Source organism: Dryobates pubescens, chromosome 44 (genome assembly GCF_014839835.1).
Source record: "Dryobates pubescens isolate bDryPub1 chromosome 44, bDryPub1.pri, whole genome shotgun sequence".
Lineage (NCBI taxonomy): Eukaryota > Metazoa > Chordata > Aves > Piciformes > Picidae > Dryobates > Dryobates pubescens.
In genome coordinates, this window is record NC_071655.1 from 11,707 (window position 1) to 27,803 (window position 16,097).

Below are 16,097 nucleotides of genomic sequence, written 5' to 3' on the forward strand. Positions count from 1 at the left end.
CTTTGTGCGGGGCGGGGCGGGGCAGGGCGGGGCGCCAGGAGCGGTGGGGAGGGGCTCGGTGTACAGACTGCAGCTGTAAGAAGCAGACCAATAAAGGGTTGGAAACGGAGACTGATGGGGACCCCACCCTCCAGTGACCCCACCCCCCAGTGACCCCACCCCCCAGTGACCCCACCCCGTGCCCCTAGGACCCTCTGGACCCCTCCCCCCCCCCTGCACCCTTGGCTCTCTTTCCTGCATCCCTGGCACCCCCCCACGGCGCCAGGACCTCCTCCCAACCTCTAGGCCCCTCCCCCAAAACCCTGAGACACCTCCCCGGGACCCCCTTCACCCCCAAGGCCCTGAAACCCTCCCCCACAACCCTGGGACCCCCCCCCCCCATGCCCCCAGGACCTCCACACACTCCCAGGACCACCTCCCAACCTCTAGGACCCCCCCCAAAAAACCCTGAGAGTCCTCCTGCCCCCCCCCCCCCCCCCTTCCTGGGCCCCCCCCCCCCCAAGCTCTAACACCCCCTAGAACCCCCCCAAAACTCTGGGACCCCTCTTGCCCCCCCAGCCCTGCAATTCTCCCCCAACCCGGGACCCCCTTCTGGCCCATGGCACACCCCCCCCCCCAGCCCCTAGCACCCTTGGGAGCCCACCACCACCACCAGCCCCCGTGACACACCCCCCCCCCCCCCCCCCCCCCAAAACCCTGGGACCGCCCCCCTGGGACCCTCCCCCCAGCTTCTCACACCCCTGGGAACCCCTGGGGGGGGTTGGGCAATCCTCTGGGGGTCGCGGGGGGGGGGGGGGGGTCGTCGAAGGGGGGCATAGGGGCTGAGGGGGGGGTCCTTTTGGGGTCTATTTAAGTGGGGGTCCCCTAGGGGGTCTCTATGGGGCAGGGGGGATGCCTATAGGGTCTGCATGGGGCTGGGGCAGCTCTATAGGGGCTAGGGAGAGCCCTGTGGGGTCTCTATGGGGCTGGGGGGGTCCCTATAGGGCCTCGGGGGAGTCTCTGGAGTCTCTGTGGGGCTGGAGGGTTCCGCACAGGGGCTGGGGGGGTCCCTGGGGGCTCTCTATGGGCTTGCGGGGGTCCCCGAGGGGGTCGCTATGGGGCGGGGCCGTTTTGCGGCGTTGCCCTTTTAAGAACCGCGCGGGCCCCGTCCCGGGCGCCTCCGATTGGCTGCGGCGTTGCCGCTTTAAGAGCCGCGCGGGGCCACCTCCCTCCACGTCCCGGCCGCCGTCTCTGATTGGCTGCGTCGTTGCCATGGCCACGCGCAGGCGGGCGGGGCCCGGGCGCGGCGCATGCGCAGAGCGGCGGCGGCGCAGGGTGAGGAGCGGCCGGGCCCGGAGACCCTCCCCGGAATCCCCCTCCCCAAATGCCCCCTGCGGAGCCCCCCCCCCGGGACCCACAGACCCCTAGGGACCCCTCCGCGGCCCCGCGGCGGCCTCGCAGCCTCCCCGCGAGGCCTCGCAGCCGCCAGGCCCTGTGCGGCCTCGCGGCCTGGCGAAGCCTCCGGGCTGGGCCGGGCCTGGGGCGGCTCAGGGGGAGGCCTGGGGAGGCCTTGCAGGCCTCGGTGTGCAGCGGGAGAGCCTCACGGAGCCCTGCGGCCCCCTCTAGCCCCCCCGCCCGACACCTGTAGACCCCTGTGGAGCCCCTCTAGATCCCCCTGGGCCCCTACGGAACCCTATAGACCCCTACGGACCCCTGTGGAGCCCCTATAGATCCCCGTGGGCCCCTCTAGACCCCTACGGAGCCCTATAGAGCCCTACGGAGCCCTATGGAGCCCTATGGACCCCTACGGAGCCCTGTGGAGCCCCTATAGATCCCTGTGGAGCCCCTGCAGAGTCCTGTCGCTACCTGCGGGCTCCTACAGACCCTTACAGATCCCTATGCAGCCCCTGTAGCGCCCCCTATTGGCAGCTGCAGACCTGTCTGGGTTCCCCTTCTCCTTCCCTCTCTCCTTTTGTCCCCTTCCATACTCCTCCTCTTTCCCCCTGTTGCCCCTGCGGGGTCCCTGAGCCCCCCCCGTCCCTGTCCCCCCTTATTGCCTTCTCCCTATCTGCTGTAGGTGCTCTGTGGCTCCCCCACATCCCCCCCGGGTCCCCCATTCCCCCTCCCCATCCCCCACCCTAGTGCCCCCCCATAGACCCTCCCCCTTCTCCTCTCCCTCCTGTTCCCCCCTTGCCCCCCATCCCCCCCCTGCCCCCCATCCCCTCTGTCTCCCCCAACCCCTGTTGCACTCTGTCCCCCCCCCGGCCCAGGCCCCCATCCCCCCTGTCCACTCTCCCTGCTCCCCATCCCCTCTGGTCCCTCTCCCCCCTCACCCCTGTGTCCCCCCCAATCCTCTTTCACCCTCTCCCCTGTTCCCTGTGCCCCCAATCCCCCTCTCTGTTCTCCCCTCTCCCCCTCCCCTCTCCCCCTTCCCCCTCCCCCTCCATTCCCTCTCCCCTCTCTCCCAGCTCCTCTCTGTCCTTCTCTCCCCCCTGTTCCCCCCCCCCCCGTCTCCCCCTCCCCCTTTCTCTCCTCCCCCTCCTCCTCTCTCCCCTCCCCTCCCCTCCCCTGCTCTGTTCCCCCCCCTATCCCCCAGCCCCTCCCCCCTCACTCCTCTCGCTGTGCCCTGCCCCCCCCCAGGCCCCAGCATGTCCCTGGCCGGCTCCAAGCGAGGTCCCCCCGAGGCCGGGGGGGGTCCCTCCGGGGGGGGCCCCCCCGAGAAGAAGCCTCCCCGGGAGGAGCAACCTCCGACCACCCTGATCGAGCCCCTGCGGCTCGGCGGCATCTCCTCCACCGTGAGCGGGGGGGCGGGGCGGGGCGGGGCGGGGCCGGCTGGGGAGGGGCGGGGCGGGGGCGGGGCCAGCTGGGGCGGGGCGGGGCGGGGGCGGGGCCAGCTGGGGAGGGGTGGGGCGGGGGCTGGGGACACCTGAGGGGGGCTGGGGGAGGCCAAAGGTGGCCTTGGGGATCCCAGGGGGTGTCTGGGGGTGGTTGGGGGTCCTGGGGGGTGTCTGGGGGACCCAGGGCGTGCCTTGGTGGGGGGTGGTTGAGGGTGCCCTGGGGGGTGGCTGGGGGCAGTTGGGGATCCCAGGGGGTGTCTGGGGGACCTGGGGGGCGGTTGGGGTCCCGGGGGGCGGTTGGGGTCCCGGGGGGCAGTTGGGGGTCCCGGGGGGCGTTGGGGGTCCCAGGGGGCAGTTGGGGGTCCCGGGGGGCGGTTGGGGTCCTGGGGGGTCCCAGGGGGCAGTTGGGGTCCCGGGGGGCAGTTGGGGTCCCGGGGGGTCCCGGGGGGCGGTTGGGGTCCCGGGGGGCGGTCGGGGTCCCGGGGGGGCAGTTGGGGGTCCCGGGGGGCGGTTGGGGCTCCCGGGGGGGCAGTTGGGGGTCCCGGGGGGCGGTTGGGGGTCCCGGGGGCGGTCGGGGTCCCGGGGGGCAGTCAGGCCCCGGGGGGGCGGTTGGGGGTCCCGGGGGGCAGTTGGGGGTCCCGGGGGGCAGTTGGGGGTCCCAGGGGGCGGTTGGGGGTCCCGTGGCGGTCAGCCCCCGGCGGCAGGGCTGAGCGCCGCCCCCCGCAGGAGGAGATGGATCTGAAGGTGCTGCAGTTCCGCAACAAGAAGCTGGCCGAGCGCCTGGAGCAGCGGCAGGCAGCCGAGGATGAGCTCCGGGAGCGCATCGAGAAGCTGGAGAAGCGGCAGGCGACCGACGACGAAACCCTGCTGCTGGTCAACGGCTCCTGGGCGCGGGTGGGCGCCCTGGGGACCCTGGGGAGCCTGGGGGACCCCTGGGTGTCTCTGGGTGACCCCTGGGCGACCCCTGGGTGTCTCTGGGCGACCCCTGGGTGACCCCTGGGCGATGCTGGGGACCCCTGGGTGACCCCTGGGTGTCTCTGGGTGACCCCTGGGCGACCCCTGGGTGTCTCTGGGTGACCCCTGGCCACCCCCTGGGTGTCTCTGGGCGATGCTGGGCGACCCCTGGGCACCTCCTGGCCACCACCCCCTGGGCACACTGCCTGGGCACTCCTTGGGCACCTCCTAGGCCACCCCCCCGGGCACCCCCCCCGCCCAGGCACCCCCCCCCGGGCACCCCCTGGCCACCCCTGGGCGACCCTGGGCGCCCCCTGGGCACCCCCTGGGCACCTCCTGGGTGTCTCTGGGTGACCCTTGGGGACACCAAAGCCCCCCCTGACCCTCTCCCCCCTTCCTCCCCCCCAGCTGGATGCTGAGCTCCAGGCCCTGCTGTGCCACTATGAAGGGGAGGGGGCAGCCCCCCCGGCCCCCCCCGCCGGGGACCCCCCCCCAGAACCTCGGCCAGAAGGGGGGGGCGGGGCCCAACCCCCCCCGACCCCAACCCAGCCCCCCCCAAACCCCCCCGGGGAAGGAGAGGGGCAGGAGAGGAGGGGTGAGTGGGGGGGGGGGAGGGAAGGGGGCAGCTGGGGGCAGCTGGGAGCACTGGGGGGCACTGGGGAGGTACTGGGAGTCACTGGGGGGGCCCTGGGAGGCACTGGGGGGCCCTGGGGGGGCACTTGCAGGCACTGGGGGGGCCCTGGAGGGGCACGGGGGGGGTATGGGGGGGCACTGTGGGGCCCTGGGGGGGCACTTGCAGGCACTGGGGGGGCCCTGGAGGGGCACGGGGGGGGCCCTGGGAGGCACTGGGGGGGCACTGGGGTCACTGGGGGTGCAGCTGGGAGCACTGGGGGGGCACTGGAGGGCACTGGGAGGCACTGGGGGGGGCTCAGGGGGGGCCCTGGGGGGGGCCCTAGGACCCCCCCTGCTGACCCTGGGACCCCTCCTGCTCCTTTCCCTCCCCAGCAGAGCCTTGGCCTGGGCCTGCCCCGGGCCCCCCCCCCGGGCCCCCCCCCGCCCTGCCCCCCCGGGGGCCCTGCTGTGGCCTCCTTCGTGGCCACCCTGAGCCGGGGGGGGGCCGGGGGGGCCTGCAGCAGCCTCAGCTTCGCCCCCCTGGCCGTGGCCAGGCTGGTGGAGGCCCTGGCAGGGGCACACCGCAGGGCACACGAGCTGGGGGCCAGGCTGGTGGGCAGCGGTGAGCAGGGGGGAGGGGAGGGGAGGGGGGGAGGGGGAAGGAAGGGGTTAGGGTTAGGTGGGGAGGGGGTAGGAGGGGAGGGGGAGAGGGTGAGGGGGGGATGGGAGGGGGTGGGGAGGGGGTAGGGAAGGGAGGAGAGGGGATGGGAGGGATGGGGAGGGGATAGGAGGGGATGGGGAGGGGGTGAGGGGGGATGGGAGGGGGTGGGGAGGGTCTGGGGAGGGTCTGGGGGCACTCTGGGGGCACCCTGGGGGCGCTGGGAGGGTGGGAAGGGATGGGAGGGGGTGGGGAGGGGGTAGGGAAGGGAGGGGAGGGGATGGAAGGGGATGGGGAGGGGGTGAGGGGGGATGGGAGGGTCTGGGCAGGGTCTGGGGGCACCCCGGGGGTGCTGGGGGGTGGCAGGGGGTGGGCAGGGCCTGGGGGCACCCCGGGGGTGCTGGGGGGTGGCAGGGGGTGGGCAGGGCCGGGGGCAGGGGGCTGCAGGCCCTGCTGGTGACCCCTGCCCCGCAGGCGAGCTGGGGGAGCCGGGCAGGGCCCTGCTGCGAGAGCTGCTGCGAGAGCACCGCCGGCTGCAGGACCTCACCCTGCAGCTGCAGGAGAAGCACCACAGGGTGGCGCTGGAGGTACTGCCCCCGGCCCCAGGGGCCCCCTGCTGCCCCCTGGGTGCCCTCCCTGACCCCCCCTAGGTGCCCTCCCTGCCCCCTGCTGCCCCCTGGGTGCCCTCCCTGACCCCTGACCCCCCTGGGTGCCCTCCCTGGCCCCCTGGGTGCCCTCCCTGACCCCTGACCCCCCCTGGTGCCCTCCCTGACCCCCTGGGTGCCCTCCCTGACCCCCCCTGGGTGCCCTCCCTGGCCCCCTGGGTGCCCTCCCTGCCCCCTGGTGCCCCCTGGGTGCCCTCCCTGACCCCTGACCCCCCCTGGTGCCCTCCCTGACCCCCTGGGTGCCCTCCCTGACCCCCCCTGGGTGCCCTCCCTGACCCCTGGTGCCCTCCCTGCCCGCTGGCAGCTGGCAGAGCTGCAGGACAAGGCTGGCACCGCTGAGACCAAGGTGCTGGAGATGGGCACCACGCTGGAGGGGCTGCAGTGGGACAGTGCCAAGCGGCGCAAGCGCGAGGGCAGGCTGGACAGGCTGCTGGCTGAGGCCCTGGAGCAGGTGGGCACTGCCTGGGGGCACTGCCTGGGGGCACTGAGCCTGGGGGGCACTGCCTGGGGGGCACTGACCTGGGGGCCACTGAGCCTGGGGGGCACTGCCTGGGGGGCACTGACCTGGGGGGCACTGACCTGGGGTGGGCACTGACCTGGGGGGCACTGCCTGGGGGCACTGACCTGGGGGGCACTGAGCCTGGGGTGGGAACTGAGCCTGGGGGGCACTGAGCCTGGGGGGCACTGAGCCTGGGGGGCACTGCCTGGGGGGTAGAGGCTCCTGGGGGTGGGACCTGCCCCCAGCCTGCCCCCAGCCTGCCCCCAGCTCTCTCTGTCCCCAGCTGGCCTCAGGCTCCTATGGCTCCGGCAGCTCTGGAGGCTTCCAGGGAGGTCAAATCACTCTCAGCATGCAGAAGGTACTGGGGGGGAGCTGGGGGGGGCTTGGGGACAGCTGGGTCCCCTGGGTGGCAGCTGGGGAGGGTCTGGGGTCCCCTGGGTGGCAGCTGGGGAGGGTCTGGGGTCCCCTGGGTGGCAGCTGGGGAGGGTCTGGGGTCCCCTTGGGAGGGTTTGGATCCCCCTGGGTGGGGCTGAAGCCATCTGAGCACCTTGGTGGCAGCTGGGGAGGCTTTGGTGGGGGTGGCCAGGGGGTCGCCCAGGGGTGCCCAGGGTCACCCAGGGGTGCCCAGGGTCACCCAGGGGTGCCAGGGTGCCCAGGGGGTTCCCAGGGGTCGCCCAGGGTCGCCCAGGGGTCACCCAGGGTCGCCCAGGGTCGCCCAGGGTCGCCCAGGGTCGCCCAGGGTCGCCCAGGGGTTCCCAGGGGTCGCCCAGGGGTGCCCAGGGGGTTCCCAGGGGTTCCCAGGGGTCGCCCAGGGTCACCCAGGGTCGCCCAGGGGTTCCCAGGGGTCGCCCAGGGGTCACCCAGGGTCGCCCAGGGGTGCCAGGGTGCCCAGGTGCCAGCCCTTGCCCCACAGTTCGAGATGCTGAACGCGGAGCTGGAGAGCCAGCAGGAGTTGGCCAACAGCCGCATGGCAGAGCTGGAGAAGCTGCAGCAGGAGCTCCAGCAGGCGGTCAGGAGGCAGCAGGGCCTCAAGGTGCCGCTGGGGGGCGCTGGGGGGCGCGGGGAGGAGGCCCTGCAGGGCCCCGGAGCCCTCCTGCACCTCTGAGAGGCCCCAGGGGAAGGCCTGGAGCTCGGGGTGGAGGCTCTGGAGGGCGTGGGGGGGGGCCCAGGGGTCCCAGGGGGGGTCCCAGGGGTCCCAGGGCTCCTGGTGGGGGTCCCAGGGGGGGTCTCAGGGCTCCTGGTGGGGGTCCCAGGGGGGGGTCCCAGGGCTCCTGGTGGGTGTCCCAGGGGGGGTCCCAGGGCTCCTGGTGGGGGTCCCAGGAGGGGTCCCAGGGGTCCTGGTGGGGGTTCCAGGGGCCACAGGGGGGGTCCCAGGGGGGGTCCCAGGGCTCCTGGTGGGGGTCCCAGGGGGGGTCCCAAGGCTCCTGGCGGTCAGCTAAGCTTCCCTGAAGCTCCTCCAGGCCCTGCTGGAGCTGCTGGGGGCCAGCAGCAGGGGCTGGGGAGGGCTCCTGGGGCCCTGCTGGAGCCCCCAGGGGGTGGTGCAGCCCCCAGGGCACCTGAGCCCCCCCTGAGCCCCCCTGGGCTGCGCCCTGCAGGTGGCCCTGAGGTCCCTGCCCGAGGAGGCAGTGAAGGAGGCCCTGGAGTACAAGGTGCTGCAGTCCCAGTTCTCACTGCTCTACCACGAGAGCCTCCAGGTCAAGACCCAGCTGGATGAGGCCAGAGGCCTCCTGCTGGCCACCAAGAACAGCCACCTGAGGCACATCGAGCACATGGAGGTGGGGCTGGGGCTGGGGGCTGGGGGCAGGCAGGGCCTAGGGGCTGGGGGCAGGCAGGGCCTAGGGGGGGCTGGGGGCAGGCAGGGCCTAGGGGCTGGGGGCAGGCAGGGCCTGGGGCTCACCATGGAGGGGCTGAGGGCACAGCAGAGCTCTGGGAGGCCTTGGAGGGCACAGTGGCCAACCAGGGTGGGGGCTGGGGGGGCTCAAGGCCGTGGGGGAGGTCCTGGAGGTCAACCAAGGAGGACTTCAGGGCCCAGAGGTCCTGGGGGAGGTGGTGCAGAGCATTCTGGAGGCCTTGGAGCTCACAGTGGAAGTCCTGGTGGCCAACTCCTTGTCCTCTCTGTTCCCTCCTGCCCCTTCCTGATCCCTCCTTCCCCCTCCCTGCCCCCCTCCCCGCCCCCCGCCCCGGCAGAGCGCGGAGCTGGGCGCTCAGAAGCGGCTGCGCACTGAGGTCATCCAGCTGGAGGATTCCCTGGCGCAGGTGCGGAAGGAGTACGAGCTGCTGCGCATCGAGTTCGAGCAGAACCTGGCGGCCAACGAGCAGGCAGGTGGGTGAAGCTGGCTGCCCCGCCCCGCCCTGGGGTGCCCTGCCCCGCCCTGGGGTGCCCCGCCCCGCCCTGGGGTGCCCTGCCCCACCCTGGGGTGCCCTGCCCCACCCTGAGTGTGCCCTGCCCCTCCCTGGCTGCCCTGCCCCTCCCAGGGTGCCCTCGCCCTGCCCCTCCCTGGGGTGCCCTGCCCCTCCCTGGGGTGCCCCACCCCTGCCTGGGTGCCCTGCCCCGCCCCAGGGTGCCCTGCCCCACCCGGGGTGCCCTCACCCTGCCTGGGTGCCCTGCCCCTCCCTGGGGTGCCCAGCCCCACCCTGGGTGCCCTCCCTCTCCATCCCCTCCCTCTCCATCCCCTCCGCCCCCCAGGCATCCCCTCCCCACCCTGGGCATCCTCTCCCCCTCCCTGGGTCTCCCCTCCCCCTCCCTCCCCCCTCCCTTCATCCCCTCCCCCGCCTGGGGGTCTCCTGTGCTCTCTGCTCCCTTGGGTGCTCTGGGAGGCTCCTCCTGACCCCCACCCTGGGCTCCCCCTGAGCTGCTTCCCAGCCACCCTCAAGCCCCTCCCAGGCGGGGCAGGGGAGGTTGGCTGCGTGCAGCTGATTGGAGGGGAGGCTGAGGCCCCGCCCCCCGCCCCTGCCAGGGCCAATCAACAGGGAGATGAGACACCTGATCAGCAGCCTGCAGAACCACAACCACCAGCTGAAGGGAGATGTGCAGCGCTACAAGAGGAAGCTGCGGGAGGTGCAGGGCGAGATCAGCAAGGTGGGCGGGGCCCCGGGGGCGGGGCCAGAGCTCGAAGGGGGAGTGTGGGTGGGGCTCCAGGGGGAGGGGCTTAAGAGGGCAGAGCCTGAGAGGCTTGATGTGGTTGGAGCTGGGGTGGGGCTTGAGTGGGTGTGGCCTTAAAGGGGCAACGCCATTGGTTGAGGGATGGGTGGGGCTTGAGAGGGGTGTGGCCTCCACGGGGCGCCGCCATTGGTGGAGAGCTGGGCTGGAGGGGGGTGGGACAGGGGGAGGGGAGAGGCTCTCAAAGGGGCACTGTCATTGGCTGCCCTGACTCTGATTCCTCCCCCTTAGCTCCGCCTCCAGGCCAGTGGGGCTCCACCCCCCACCGCCAGCGCCCCGCCCCCTCCTCCTCCTCCAATCAGCTCCTCCGCCGCCGCCGCCTCCGCCCCGCCCCCAGAAGAGACCAATCCCACAGCGGGCAGCGCCCCAGGCCCCGCCCCCATCAAGGAAGAAGAGGGCGGAGCCCCCTCGGGCCCCGCCCCCCCCGACCCCAAAGCTCCTCCCTCCTCATTGGCCGCCGCGGAAGCCCCTCCCCAGCGCCGCCCAACGGAAGAGGAGGACTCGGCTGGGGCCCCGCCCCCCGCCCCCAGCGCCCCGCCCCCGGCGCCCCTCGGCCCTCCCCCGGCCCAAGCTCCGCCCCCCCGGGCGAAGGAGCCGCCCCCGACCCCGCCCCCTCCCCGGCCCAGCCAATCGCGGGACAGGGAGCGGGAGAGGCCCCCCCGGGAGAGGCCCAAGGGGGGAGGGGGAGGGGGGGGGGGAGGGGCAGGGGCAGGACCCCCCCAGGAGGAGCCCAAGAAGAAGGACTCAGAGCTGCTGAAGCAGCTCAGGGCTGAGCTCAAGTGAGGAGGGGGCTGGGGGGGGGGGGGGGCGGGGCTCAGGGGGGGGGGGGGGGCTCAGGGGGGGTGGTTGGGGGGGGGAGATCCTGAGGGGGTTGTGGGATTGGGGGAGGGTGGGAGGGGTCCTGGGGATGGTTACTGGGGGGCTGGGGGCAGGGAACTGGGGCCCTGGGGGAGTCCTGGGGGGGGCAGTGAGGGCCCTGGGGGGGCAGTGAGGGCCCTGGGGGGCAGTGAGGGCCCTGGGGGGGCTGTTTTGGAGCCATCCCCTGGGATTTTGGGGCTGTTTCGGTGCCTCTGGAGACTGGGGGGGGGCATATGCAAATGAGATGCTAATGAGGGCCCTCCCTGCTGTCCAATAGGAAGGCTCAGGAGAGCCAGAGGGAGATGAAGCTGCTGCTGGATATGTACAAATCTGCCCCCAAGGAGCAGAGAGACAAAGTGCAGCTGATGGCTGCCGAGAGGAAGAGCAAGGCCGAGGTGACCTCTGACCCCTCCGTGACCTCCTCCTTGACCCTCTGCCCTCCCTGACCCTTTGACCCCCTGCCCTCCCTGACCTCTCCCCGCTTTGACCTCCTCCTGACCTCCTCCCTGACCTTCTTCCTCCTTAACCTCCTCCCTTACCTCCTGCATTGCCTCCCAACCTCCTCCCTGCCCTCCTCCATCCCTCCTGCCCCCTTCCCCCCTCCCTTGACCTCCTCCTGACCTCCTGACTCCTCCTCCCTCTTTGACCTCCCCCTGCCCCCTGCCCCCTGCCCCCTGCCCCCTGCCCCAGGCGGAGGAGCTGCGCTGCAGGGCGCGGGAGCTGGAGGAGAGGGAGAGGAGGGAGAGCAAGAAGCTGGCGGACGAGGAGGCCCTGCGGAGGCTGCGCCAGGCCGAGGAGCAGATCGAGCACCTGCAGCGCAAGCTGGCGGCCACCAAGCAGGGGAGCCAGGGGCGGGGCCGGGCGGGGCCGGGCGGGGCAGGGGTGGGGAGGGGGCAGGAAGGGGCAAGGGGGAGGCAGGAAAAGGTGAGGCAGAGGCAGGAAAGGATTGGTGGGGACACAGGAAGGGGCTGGAGTGGGACAGGAAGTGGGTGGGGGGAACAGGAAGGGGCTTGGGGGACACAGGAAGGGGTGGGGCAGGTGGTGGTGGCCCCTTGGTGGTGTCCCCATGCCGGGGTCCCCAGGCTGGGGTCCTGTGGCAGGGTCCCCATGGCAGTGCCCCCAGGCCGGGCCCCCATGCCGGGGTCCCTGTGGCAGTGTCCCCATGCCGGGCCCCTATGCCAGGGTCTCCACACTGGGGTCCCCATGCCAGGGTCCCCACGCCGGGGTCCCCGTGGCAGTGCCCCCAGGCCGGGGTCCCTATGGCAGTGTCCCCATGCCGGGGTCCCCATGGCAGTGTCCCCACGGCAGTGCCCCCACACCAGGCCCCTATGGCAGTGCCCCCATGCCAGGGTCCCCATGGCAGTGCCCCCATGCCAGGCCCCCGTGGCAGTGCCCCCAGGCCGGGGTCCCCACGGCAGTGCCCCCAGGCCGGGGTCCCTGTGGCAGTGTCCCCATGGCAGTGCCCCCACGCCAGGCCCCCGTGGCAGTGTCCCCATGCCGGGGCCCCCATGGCAGTGCCCCCAGGCCGGGGTCCCCATGGCAGTGCCCCCACACCAGGGTCCCCATGGCAGTGCCCCCAGGCCGGGGTCCCCACGGCAGTGCCCCCAGGCCGGCCCCCACGCCGCGCCCCCGTGACCCGCCGTGGGCCGGCAGGAGGAGGAGGCTCTGCTGTCGGAGATGGACGTCACCGGCCAGGCCTTCGAGGACATGCAGGAGCAGAACCTGAGGCTGCTGCAGCAGCTGCGCGAGAAGGACGACGCCAACTTCAAGCTGATGTCCGAGAGGATCAAGGCCAACCAGATCCACAAGCTGCTGAGGGAGGAGAAGGACGAGCTGGCCGAGCAGGTCCTGGCCCTCAAGGCCCAGGTGAGGGCTGAGGAGGCCCCGGAGGGCCTCGGGTGGGCAGGAGGAGGAGGGAGGTTAAAGGGAGCTGGAGGCCAGCAGGAGGCTGGGGAGGGGGAGAAGGTTGCTGAGATCTTGAGAAGGCCTCAGGTGGCCAGGAGAAGGTTAAAGGATTGGAGACCAGGAGGAGGTTGGGGAGATGGAGAAGGTTCTGGAGACCTTGAGGAGGTCCAGGAGGGCCTCAGAAGGTTGGGGTGGTGGAGAAGGTCCTCCCCATGAAGCTCCAGGTGGAGCCCAGGCATTAGGGCCAGGTGGGACCCAGATGTCCAGGTCCATGTTGACCTCCAGGCCCAAGGTGATGACCTCCAGGCCCAAGGTGATGCTCCCCTGTCGGCTGTCCCCAGGTGGATGCCCAGCTGCTGGTGGTGCAGAAGCTGGAGGAGAAGGAGAGAGGCCTCCAGAGCAGCTTGGCCGCCGTGGAGAAGGAGCTGGCCCTGCGCTCCCAGGCCCTGGAGCTCAACAAGAGGAAGGTTGGTGGCAAGGAGGTCACCCAAGTGGTGGCCACCACCCTTGGACCTTCCCCAGGAGAGCTCCAGGAGCCTGCTGCCGGCTCCCAGCTTGGAGCCATGGCTCAGGGAGCTTCTCCTTGACCTCTGCTTGGCCTCCTTGACCTCTGCTTGGCCTCCTTGACCTCTGCTTGACCTTCCTGACCTCTGCTTGATCTCTTTGATCATTGATTGACCTTCTTGATCTCTGTTTGACCTCCTTGACCACCTCTTGATGTCCTTGGCCTCTGGTTGACCTCCTTAACCTCTGCTTGGCCTCCCTGACCATTGCTTGACCTCACTGACTTCTGCTTGACCCTGGTGGCCACGCTGGCTCCTGGTGGCCACGCTGGCTCCTGGTGGCCACGCTGGCTCCTGGTGGCCACGCTGGCTCCTGGTGACCTTGCTGGCTCCTGGTGACCACTGCTTGACCTCACTGACCTCTGATTGACCTCCTTCATGACCACTTAACCTTCTTGACCTCTGCTTGACCGCGGTGGCCATGTTGGCCCTCGGTGGCCACGCTGGCTCCTGGTGGCCTCTGCTTGACCCCTGGCTGCCCCCTGGTGGCCTCCCCTGAGCGGTGCCCCCGTGGGGCTGTCCCCCCAGGCGGTGGAGGCTGCCCAGCTGGCCGAGGACCTGCGTGCCCAGGGGGAACACGTCCAGGCCAGGCTGAGGGAGCTGCAGGCCTGCGCCGCCGAGAACCAAGCGGCCAAGGAGAAGGAGTCCCTGAGCCTGAAACGAGCCCAGGCAGGGCGGGGGCTGGGGGGCTGGGGGGGATTGGGGGGGGCTGGGAGGGGCTGGGAGGGACTGGGAGGGGCTGGGAGGGGATTGGGAGGGGCTGGGGGGGGATTGGGAGGGGCTGGGAGGAGCTGGGAGGGGATTGGGAGGGGCTGGGAGGGGATGGGAGGGGATTGGGAGGGGCTGGGAGGGGATTGGGAGGGGATTGGGAGGGGCTGGGGGGGATTGGGCGGGACTGGGGGGGATTGGGAGGGGCTGGGAGGGGCTGGGGGGGATTGGGAGGGGCTGGGGGGGCACTGGGGGGGATTGGGAGGGGCTGGGAGGGGATTGGGAGGGGATTGGGAGGGGCTGGGGGGGATTGGGAGGGGCTGGGGGGGATTGGGAGGGGCTGGGAGGGGCTGGGGGGGATTGGGAGGGGCTGGGAGGGGATTGGGAAGGGATTGGGAGGGGCTGGGGGGGATTGGGAGGGGCGGGGGGGGGATTGGGAGGGGCTGGGAGGGGTTAGGTCCATAGAGGCTCTCCAGGTGATCCATTGGGGGTCCATAGAGATCTGTTGGGGGAATCCATGGAGGATCTATAGGGAATCCATAGGGAATCCCTGGGGGATCCATAGAGAGGCCACAGGGGATGCCGTGGGGGTTCCATAGGGGATCGCTTGGGGATCCATAGGGGATCCCTTGGGACATCATAGGGGATCCCTAGGGGGCCCCATAGGGAACCCACACAAGATCCATAGGGAATCCATAGGAGATTGATAGGGAATGCCCAGGGAAATCTATAAGGGATCTCTAGGGGATCTATAGCTGCCCCATAGGGAATCTACAGGAGATCCATTGGCAACCCTTAGGGACCTGTTGGGGATCCATAGGGAATCCCTAGAGGGATCCATAGGGATCTGTAGGGGTTCCATTGGGGATCTGTAGGGGATCCATACAGAGTCCCCAGGAAGTACATAGAGGATCCAGTGGGAACCCATAGAGGAATCCATAGGGGGCCCACAGGGGATCCACTGGGGATCCACAGGGGATCTGTGGAGAGTCCGTAGGGGATTCCTAGAGGGATTACAAGGGAATCCATGGGGGATCCATAGGCAACTCCTGTGGGATCTGTGGGGGACCCATGGGGATCTGCAGGGGATCGATAGGGGATCCCCAGGGGATCTAGAGGGTCCCTGTGCCCCCCCAGGAGGAGCTGTCTCGGCTGCGCCGGAAGCTGGAGAAGCAGAGGAAGGTTGAGGTCTACGCCGACGCCGACCAGATCCTGCAGGAGGAGATCAAGGAGTACAGGGTGGGGACCTGGGGGGCCCTGGGGGGCCCTGGGGGGCCCTGGGGGGACCCTTGGGTGGCCTTGGAGGAGCTCGGAAGCGTAGATCCCTGGGTGGGGTTCGGAGGCCCTCAGGGCGGCCTCGGGTGGGATCGGAGGTCCCTTAAGAGCCCTCCGGAGCCCTCTGAGTGCGGTTGGAGGCCTTCGGCCCCTCCAGAGCTCGGCCCCGGGCGGCGCTGAGCAGGGCGCCCCCCGCAGGCGCGGCTGACCTGCCCCTGCTGCAACGCGCGCAAGAAGGACGCGGTGCTGACCAAGTGCTTCCACGTCTTCTGCTTCGAGTGCGTCAAGAGTCGCTACGACACGCGGCAGCGCAAGTGCCCCAAGTGCAACGCCGCCTTCGGGGCCCACGACTTCCACAGGGTCTACATCAGCTGAGGGGCCCCGCCCTGCCCCGCCCCGCCCCGCCCGACCTGACCCGACCCCGCCCAACCCCACCCCGCCCAACCCCGACCCGACCCGACCTGACCCTGCCCAACCCGACCCCGCCCAACCCCACCCGACCCGCCCAACCCGACCCCGCCCAACCCCACCCCGCCCAACCTGACCCAACCCAACCTGACCCAACCCAACCTGACCCCACCCACCCCACCCAACCCGACCCTGCCCAACCTGACCCAACGCAACCTGACCCAACCCAACCTGACCCAACCCACCCCACCCCACCCAACCCAACCCCGCCCAACCTGACCCAACCCAACCCGACTCAATCCAATCTGACCCAACCCAACCCAACCCAACCCATGGTCAACCTTGGGTCTCGTTGACCTCCCAAGGGCCTTCCAATGCCACCCACTGGTCCTCTATGCCACCAGAAGGTCTTGGAGATGCCTCCAAGGCAACTTGGGGACCCTCCAGGGGCTTTGTGTTGGCTTGGTTGACCTCCTGGGTTCCCCCTGACCTCCTTCTGGCACCCCCCCCCACCCTTGGGTGCCCCTCGGTGCCCTCTGATTGGTTCCCCTGGCCCTCCCCTACCCAATAAAGAGCTTTGGAGGGCATAGCTGCCTCTGATTGGTGGAGAGCAGGGAGTGGGCGGGGACAGAGGGGGCAAACTGGGAGCACTGGGAAGGGACTGGGAGCGCTGGGAGCCAGACTGGGAGCCAGCCTTGGATCCCTATCGCCTCTTAAAGCGGCGACGCTGGGGGTGGGGCCCACAGGGAGCCTTAAAGGGGCAACAGCAGAACCCCAGCAGCGAGGGAACAGCAGTGGGAGGCAGACTGGGGCAGGATCTGTGGGGCAGAGATCTATAGGGCTGGAATCCATGGGGCAGGGAGCTGTAGGGCTGGAATCCCTATAGCTGGGAGCTATGGGGCAGTGATCTTGGGGGGAGGGGGGGAGGTGTGGGGCAGGAAGCTGTGGGGCAGAGTCCAGCAAGGTCAGCTGTGGGGCAGCCAAGCGAAGCCAATTGGGGGGCAGGGCCCTGACGT

At 71.1% G+C, this 16,097-nt stretch overlaps 1 protein-coding gene across 1 annotated transcript; it reads left to right on the forward strand.

Moving 5' to 3' along the window:
• The first annotated feature begins 1,304 nt into the window (after positions 1-1,304).
• RNF40 (ring finger protein 40) lies at positions 1,305-15,052 on the forward strand. Its single transcript, XM_054177705.1, has 20 exons — positions 1,305-1,314; positions 2,620-2,774; positions 3,543-3,710; positions 4,179-4,287; positions 5,515-5,627; positions 6,010-6,156; positions 6,488-6,562; positions 7,118-7,237; positions 7,800-7,979; positions 8,392-8,527; positions 9,162-9,283; positions 9,596-9,665; positions 9,801-10,143; positions 10,500-10,617; positions 10,913-11,058; positions 11,872-12,088; positions 12,469-12,594; positions 13,219-13,359; positions 14,536-14,637; positions 14,872-15,052. Exons 2-20 carry the CDS (start codon positions 2,628-2,630, stop codon positions 15,046-15,048), a joined length of 2,757 nt encoding a protein of 918 aa, XP_054033680.1. The 5' UTR covers positions 1,305-1,314; positions 2,620-2,627; the 3' UTR covers positions 15,049-15,052.
• Positions 15,053-16,097: the final 1,045 nt, after the last annotated feature.

What these genes read in the sequence shown, in the direction of transcription:
- RNF40 (XM_054177705.1), top strand. Translation starts at nt 2,628, where the DNA reads ATGTCCCTGGCCGGCTCCAAGCGAGGTCCCCCCGAGGCCGGGGGGGGT. An exon ending in CCCTCCTCCTCCTCCAATCA is followed by an intron (nt 9,666 to 9,800) that starts GCTCCTCCGCCG and finishes CCGACCCCAAAG; the next exon opens with CTCCTCCCTCCTCATTGGCC. An exon ending in AGGAGATCAAGGAGTACAGG is followed by an intron (nt 14,638 to 14,871) that starts GTGGGGACCTGG and finishes CGCCCCCCGCAG; the next exon opens with GCGCGGCTGACCTGCCCCTG.